The 8,991-nt window shown below is 37.4% G+C and overlaps 1 protein-coding gene across 1 annotated transcript in view; it reads right to left on the bottom strand.

Moving 5' to 3' along the window:
* Positions 1 to 1,363: 1,363 nt before the first annotated feature.
* Positions 1,364 to 8,991, bottom strand: part of NUDT14 (nudix hydrolase 14) — a 62,007-nt gene continuing 54,379 nt past the window's right edge. Inside the window, exon 5 of the mRNA XM_075029676.1 lies at positions 1,364 to 1,750. Coding sequence (XP_074885777.1) covers positions 1,510 to 1,750 — 241 coding nt within the window. The 3' untranslated portion in view covers positions 1,364 to 1,509. The remainder of the gene's footprint in view (positions 1,751 to 8,991) is intronic.

The following is an 8,991-nucleotide window of genomic DNA, read 5'->3' as shown; positions in this document are numbered from 1 at the left end:
ACCAGGCACAGCTCAACGCAAATGTGTCTGAACTTTCACAAAAGGTGTCTGACTCCCACAGACGAAGGCTGCTCTTTCTTCGGTGGCTTTCCAAGGACCTTTCCTCCCTGTCAGTAGGAGAACCATCAAGTACCAGTTCTAAAAGCTTTTATAAAAAAATTATTTATTCATACACCTATTTAGATATGCAGTGATTTTAAATCAGCCACTGGATACCATCAGGCACCTGTACTGCATTTAGTCCAGCTGCTATATGAAAGTTTGCATATTCACAGTACTCATCTTTTAAACATACTTAGTACCTCAGTAATCCTAGAAGCACATACAATGTAGGCATGTTAATTAACACTTAAGTCAGTGCATAACATAAACCAGTGCATAATTAAATTGCCAGACTTGATTCTCTTTCATTCATGCTCTTAACAGTTTCACATGAAAAACAGGCCGCATCTAAACTACACTGATGGAACAAGTAATATATGTTCCAATTAGACCACTTTTTATTACATCACATTGTGTCACTCAGTACATCTGTGCAGGTTGCACAGGCTTCAATGTAAACTGCATAAATGATGATAAAATCTCTCAATAAAGCACTTCGATCATTAGATTTCAAGGAGCGTTATCTGAGGGGCAAGTCCCATTCTTCCCATTTGGGTGATAAGGAAACAGAGACCACAGAACACCTCAGAGAAATCACTTGTATTAGTCACCTCAGAGTCAAATGAAAAGAATTTGGCTTCTTGAGTCCCGCTCTAGAGGACAAAGTTTGATCTAATTAATCAAATATTACCCATAAAACAAACAAAGAAGCATGTGTTCCAGTAGAAGGCCCCATCATTCATCCCTCTATCACCATCACTGCTGCTCAGCATTATAGTGGGAACAAACAGAAGCACATAATCTTACAGCTGGTCTATTGTCAAAATGACACATTAGCACAAGGATTTACAGACATGTTTGCTTACGGAATAAAGGTTTGCATGTTCAGAAATGCAAACGTTTTCTCTGTACAGGAGCTATACACCACAAAGAAAGCTGCTTCCTGAAAGCTGTGTAGAACTCAGGAACATAGTTGGGGTATCTGTGACTATTACAGTTTGCTGCACACACCCCCAAAAAAAATAAAAATCAGAAACTACAGTAAATACACAGCTGCCAGTAAGTACAGACCACAGTGACAGGCTCGTATAGCAGCTGCACTGAGGTCCTGAGCAACTCTTCAAAATAGTGGTAGAGCAGTGTCATGAAAAAGGAGAACTGGACACATTTATTCTGCCTTTGTGCACAAATCAACATTTGCCTTTCAGAGGCAAATACTGGCCCCAGTGAAGCCAGTGTTTTGCTAATGATGGAAACTGGGTCAGGATTTTAATTCAGATTTTACTTCGAAATTTATTTCAAGAAAGATTTGCTCTGTGAAAAGTTGATTGAGGCAGGCAGATTTGCAGTTTCCTGCATCCACAGAATCAGCAGGAGAGCTTTTCTTAAAATCATGGTGCTTTGATTTTATTTTTTTGGTAGCTTAGGTGCTATGTTGTTTTGAAACCACATGAAGCTGAAGATGACACCCATCGTCTTCGGGAGAGTCTCATCATAAGCAAACTTCATGGAGTCTTCTAAAGGTATTTCTACAACTTCAATCAGCTCTCCTTCTTCAGGCTGGCCACCTCCTTCGCCAGTTCTCATCTGGTCTGTTACTTCTACATAAAATAACGTCTGCCTAGAACCTGTCACACCAACTCCAGACCTGGAAAAAGGCAGAGAAGAAACTTTGTTTTAGATAAAAAGAAGGTAGCTAGGAACTAAGAATGGAAACCTGTGTCCTTAACTTGTGTCACTAAGCAGCATCAAAATGCATGTTGCTACTCTCTGCTAATGTCATTTAGAACCTATAAATGCAAGTTCATTAATACGGAAATTGACTGTAACTTTCACACAGAAAGCCCAACACTTTTGAATACAGTTGCATATGAAATGGATCTGTCTTCAAATATATTCTGCAACTGTGGAAAAAATGTTAGTTTGGGAGAAAATAAAAAAAGTAGTTTTTGAATTGGTGAACTGTTGTTCTACATATACTGAAGTCAACAGAAGTTTTTCCAGCTGACCTTAGTGAGAACTGGACTGCACAATGACTTACAGAGATTTACAAACAACAGAATGAAGCTCCTCAGTGTATTTGTATGCTATCATGCTACATTTGGTTGCTTGTTTTTACACAAATATTTAGATTCTTTACTCTTAAGAAGATTATGTCCATTCACAGCTGGAGTCCTCTACTCATGAACTGGATAGGTACAAGAACAGAAAGGCAGCCTGAGAGTCTCTATCCCTCCTGAACTTTAGCCTTGACCCAAATGGACCACTGTAAGCACGCATGTATCTCAAGTAATTCAGTCTCCCTGCTAAATTTGCTACAGTGGATTTAGTTGAGGATATTTCAGATTATGTCGTCTTTCTTCAGCTAGACTGCTTGCTGTGTATTATACTTCTTATTTGTTAATCCTCTATTCCCTTAGGACTATTTCATTTAGGTATTATTAAATAAGGGATAAGTACATAATCCACTCATTTGGTCCTTCCAAGAAAATACTCACATCGTAATCGCAACTTCTTCATTTCACATGATTACAAGTGACTTTTCACATTGAATCTGGACCCAAAGTCAACTGAAACTATGAATGAGGCATTAGTGCAAGCTGAAAAATTAGCTTCCATATTATTATACATACAGAGGATTCCAAGATTTGTAGCACTGTTATGATCTTAGTAGATCCATACTTACCCACTCATTAGTCAACTAAATCTTTCAGTTAATCCAGCATACATCACACCCCATAGCAGGAATTAATAATTTATCTCTCAATTTTCTAAGAACACTGGCAATTATTTTGTTTGAAGAATTAATAATGATTATTGAAGTTTGTTTCTTACATCAATATAAACTCTTTTTTTAAACACAGGATAGGGAGTGAACCTGTGAGTTCTTTTCCTAAAATTACTTCTGATACGTTCTGTGACTTTGGACAAGATGTTTCATCCCTCCAGGATCATTCCTGTATATCTAAGAAGAGAAACTTAAGCATCTTTGGCACTTCCAGGAACTTTGAAGGCTGCAATGCGATTTCTTTCATTCTGGGCTCATCACTCTATTTCAGTGCCAATAGTGGTTTTTTTGATACACGTTTTAAACAACAAAATGTGATGTACTAGGAGGCAGCAAGAAGCCAGAATAAGAGTTTTCCCTCTCTATTCCACTTTCACCAAAGTACATGAGCTCCTTCCTCAGTCAATCTGATTCAGTATTTACTTTCCCTAAGGACCTCTTCTCTGCAACCACTGTCCTTGGTATTTGTACGCTATTCTGATGACCATCAGAGACAGTTTGCCACTAAAAGAGCCATCCAGGGCTGACTGTATCACCCACAGACTGTACATGCCACGGGCACCAGATCAAATGTCTTCTCAGAATTCCTTGTGCCACACTCCCTTTTCCCTTCTCTGCCGGGAAGAGTAATGCCGTTCGCCAGCCGTGCTGCCATTCATCTTACCTCAGCTGAAGATCCAACCAGCCGACAGCACAACACAAATGCAGCCTTTGAAAGCAGCGGGAGTTGCGCACTGGGCCCAGCATGCTGGCTTAATCGTTCTGATCTCATTATAAAAGTAAGGTAGATTCATCTTTCATCGAGTTGCTATCAGCAACCAGCTTGCAAAAGTTGGAATGTCATTTTTTATGCTCACGTGCTATCAGTGCCCTTTCTGCCGTGAGGATGGTGGCACACTTTACTAGATTCCCTTTGTGTTAAAATACAATATATTTTTCTTGGTATTATCACACAATAATATATAATGTTAAAAAGCAACGCTGGAAATGAAATACTGATTAAGAGCAAAGAGATCTATTTCACAATCCATCACAGCTGGCTATTTAAGCTCTAGTCATTCAGTGAACAGTCTCCCTCAGCTTAGTCACCTGGATATCTGTCACTGACCCGTGTGCTACCCACTCCTCACCATTGTACCCATGTCTGTTGGAAGGAGCCTTACCGACGGAATGTATTTGTGATGGAATAGTAGGTTGCTTGTTCAGTTTTTGTTCCCCCTTTTCCTTCTTCTTTTCTTGTGTGAGGAGGCAGAAAGGATTTTATTATTTTATCAACTAGAGATGCAGATCTGTTTTTCTCTATAAATAGTGATTGCTTGTTCTTCAATTGTTTCTGCAAGAATTGCATTTTTAGTAATTAAATAAATATAGGAAGCCTGGGGTTCAAGGATTGTTTTTTGGTAATTGATAATAAGAATAAAAAACCCACGTTAATTAATACTGTAAAAATTGTAAGACAAAAAATGCAGCTCACTAGTCTCCACGGGTACCATGAAAAAACACAGGACTATGCATAATATATTTAATGTTCTGTTATTTCTGATAAGTGTCAAGTCTGAGCTTCATCTGGGGTGCCCCACCTGGAGAATGAAAATGATCCTAAATTGAGTATACCCTGTATCCATATCCACTTGATATTATGTAAAGATTATATACAAAACCATAGAGTCTTTATTTAAGAAGCCCTTCTATAAGAACATTCTGGCTTGATTATTTACAGCATAATCCCCTTCTATACCACCTGTGACCATTTACTTAGGAGTTAGCTGCAGTTGTGGAAATCACAGGAGTTCACTTTCCACACATCTTTTCTTTAAAGGAAAGGAAAACTGCTTCCCAAGGTGCTACACTGTAAGATTCAGTTTCTTGCCACTGTAGCTCAAATAGCATAGAGTGATTTCAATATGCTGATATTTCATTGTATTTACTCACATGATACTTCTAATAAATCAGTGTTTCTCTTCTTACAAACTAAATACATGAGGAGTGGCTACTACACTGAATATACTTTAAAAAATGAAAGCACTGGACATCAATGTCTTTCCTTTGTTATGATGCCCAAAGTTATGATATTTCTTCACGTATACCAGCATGTAATTTGCCACAGAAACCAACAAAAAATTTGCAACAGTACATATTCAAAGGAGAACATACCCACATATTCATTCTTTCTTATTTGATTACCTAACTTATCTTTCTCTAGTGCAACTCTGCCATGAGTTGTTCATTAAAACTAATAAAAACTTCCAAATGACCTATAAATAAAATCAAAGAGAGCTGGTATTAATACTCATGTTGTTCTATTCTCCTCTTCCCTCCCCCCCACCAAATTTAACATTTGTAAGACTACTTAGAATCCCCTCACTATTTATTGTCTACCTAAATGTCCATTTCAATGGTTTCAGAAAGAAGTTGAAAGATACAGGAATATACTTTAATTCATAAAAAAGGCAAGTTTCTTACTTTTCTTAATTTGATCTTTCTTTCTCTAAATGCTCTGGCTGACTATGCCAGTTGATCATTTTTGCATGGATCCACCTGGAATGCCCTTTACTAAATTAAACATTCTCCAAAATTGCTACCGCTGTCTTTCACAACATTTCCAGACTCTTAGATATTAATGTATCCTGCCTGTCTTTAGAAAATTGTCCAAAAATCAATGCTATTGACATTTCATTTGTCTTAGTACTTTTGATTTTTACAGAAATCAAAAGTTAGCAGGTTTGTTGCTTTGAAGCTCTTCTGAGCCTCCATCTGGTTGAAGTAATAAAGTGATTTGACACATACCCTTGGAAAATGTGTATACATTTCAGTGATTTGGGGTACTGGGGCTGGAGGAGGAAGAGAGCAGAGAGGGAGAAGGTAGGTCTCACTGGTAAATAGGCAGCTATTATGTTTTCAGTATGCTTTCAGGTTTATCTGTCACTAGGAACTTCCTATGCTTTTGCACACTTACTTGCACTTTCCGAGTATGTTTAAGGAATTTTGCTATGCCTTTAATCACAGTTATATTCCTTTTTTTGCTACCGTTTTCCTCTATGCCAAGTCTGTGACATATGCTTTTCCTTGCCCTAGTATTTCACATTACAAATAAAATGTTTTTGCCATGGTCAGAAATGAGTCACCTATTAACAGATTACAGCTATATTCATTAGCTTTGCATCTGTGGAAATCGCAGGGGTCAGCACACCCGAACTGCAAGTGATGAGTTTCACCCTGGGAAAACCACCTTCCTGATAAAGGTGTCTCCCCTTCCCAGTACAAGAGAGGCTTGGTTTGGGGGAGGACAAGCAGCGTCCGAACTCACAGCACCGGCCCACGGTGAGACTTCAGGCTTCAGTCTCACTCCATGGGTTTAGCACCATGTTGCCCAGACCAGGCATTTCATGGCTCTTACTGACCCAGACCTACTAAGCCTGGCTTGACCTAGCTGAGCATTCCAGATGTATTTTGATGTGTCTGTACGGTGCTTGACTCTTATTTACCACTGTGGGACAAATGCAAATGATCTATACAAAATACAGCTCTGTTTTCCTTGTCTCTTTATCACAAGGATCAGTTTCCTCTGAGAAGTTTATAGCTGTTTCAATTAACAGCTACATGGCTGACAAATACTTTGTCAAATCATTAGGGCTTAAGCTTACAAACCCTGTAACTTCATCAGAGAGGTATTTTTAAAACCAAAAGTCTATTAGGACTAAACTTCTAGCGTTGCTTCAGAGACAGTTAGAAACCTCCATTACCTTTGACAACAGCAAGTCTAAGAATGCGAGCACGTCAAAGTAAGGATACCAAAGTGGTATGGTTTTCATCACAATAGTAACTTAAATATAAGTTTAACACATCAAAACAAGATAGTATGCTGCATTCCCATATTTCATTTTAAAGAAAACATTGAAACACTCTGATTAAATCATGCTAAGGCTTTCAATGCTGTGGGAAACACACTTGTAGGCAACAGCATAGCAGAAAAGCAGTTTCTGCAGAATGACTGCAAAGTGCTTCTCTTCACCTCCTGCCCAGGGGTGGGACTGGCTGGCAGAATGAGGCTGTAACTAGAGCATTTTCTATCTACTTCCTTCTTAGACCAGGGAAAACACAAGAGATAGATAGATTGTCACTCCAATATGTTTTGGAAACATGGCAATAGCAGCTATCACAAAGCCTTTGTTTAGCTCTTCCCTTTTATTAAATGCATGTGGAAATATATAGCAGATGAAACAGAGCTCACAAAATGGCACTTTTCATTTGTCATATCTAAGTTCATAAGCATAAAGATACATTTAATTTTTTATCACGAGTGGATAACAGTATCTTACTGCTTTAAAAAAAAAAAAAGTTTAGTAGTGCCTAAAAGCCACAAGTGAGACTGAGTCCACTTTATATGTTTGCTGATGTTCAGTAACAGTGAGTTTCTTCTTCAAACTGAGTGTGTGAGCACATGTGCATGTATGCACACGTGCACATTTGTAAGCAGGGTCGCAATTCAAAGCACATACTCATGATTAGCTTTGCCTTCCTCTCATGTCTGGATGCTCACCTATGCCAACCAATTATTACATTCATGATTATTACATTCATAAACATTAAATTTTTAATTTGAAGGAACAAACATGTATGAGAAAACAAACAATATCTTATACTCTACTCCTCTGCTGCAATGTAGGGAACAAATAAATTGACTTACCATTGTGAAGACTTACTAGTTTAACTCAGTTTTCTGATAGACAGCAATTAAAAACGAAATTTCCCATCGTTTCTTAATATTTAACAAACATAAAAATCTATAAAAATCAACATTTACCTGTTCCTATCAACACAGAAATACATTTTTTGGTTTTAATCTGACATAGTTAATCTGAAAATTCCTAAATGCAATATACCCTTTTATAAGAAGTAAGCCATCTGGATGCAGAATTTGGGTATATAGTATATACATAATTCATGTTTACAAATAAATGCAACACAAATCTCTGTTATTTATGCTGAAATCAAGTTCTATTTAGGCATGCAACATGTAAACTGATGAACAGTGACATGCAGTTCCTATTGTCACTTCTTAGAACCTTTGTACAGTTCTGACATTATAAGCAGCAGGTGCAGGAAAAAAGCAGAGAAGTAATTAACATAAAATTATATTACATTATGCCATCACCCAACAGGTGTACTAGCAGGTGATCTTTCTAATTATAACACACTCCAACATTTTCAAGGCTATTATTCTTTCTACATAATAACCTGTGAATACAAACCATTTTTACCTCATTGCACAGAGACTAATAGCCATAGCACAGTAATTGGAACATCCAATATTAATTCTGTGAATGCTCTTCTTTGTTGTATACTTTTGGAAAAAAATCAAATGTAGGAAGATTAAAGTAAGTACCTATGTTAATATAGTTAGGCCCTTAAACTAATCCATCTGATTTTTTTGCAGCGGGGCTGAGAACCTGCAGCTCCTATTGTATCCCATTGATAGCCAAGAGTTTATTACAACCCCTGGGAGAAAATAAGATGGAATGAAGGGAAAGGAATTTGAACCAGAAGCTCTGGTTCAACTTTATCCTGATGCTCTGTGGTGTTATTTGAGTCCAACTAATTTTGTAAATATTCTTCAAGAAGATCAACATTTTCAAGAACTAGAAGAAAATACTGTAAGTTGCAATGGCAATAATAACATCTTTAACAACAACAACAACAACAACAACAACAACAACAACAACAACAACAAATCTCCCCACCCCTGTCTTTTAAGGAAACAAGTCTCAAGGAGGATAGCTGGAAGTACTTCAACCTAAGAAACTAACTCACAGCTGAATTTCACATGGGATTCAAACTGAAAACTGCTGGGATACCATGACAGATAGAAAAATTGTTATATCTAATATATGAGTAAGTCCAAAGTCATTCACTTACAAAATTTTGCATTTAGAGAAAAAACATCCCCAAACTGGAGGGAAGCTCACACATTTCTTTCAGAGCTTTTAAAAATGAACAATTTAACTGGCAACCATTTTCATGAAGCCTCAGTTTACAATTGTACTACTATAGTATTAGCTTCATTTTGTTATTGAGCTAAATGGTTCCTTTACACCCATCGC

This window comes from Buteo buteo, chromosome 6, assembly GCF_964188355.1.
Source record: "Buteo buteo chromosome 6, bButBut1.hap1.1, whole genome shotgun sequence".
NCBI classification, from domain to species: Eukaryota; Metazoa; Chordata; class Aves; order Accipitriformes; family Accipitridae; genus Buteo; species Buteo buteo.
This window is presented reverse-complemented; position numbering and strand designations above follow the sequence as displayed.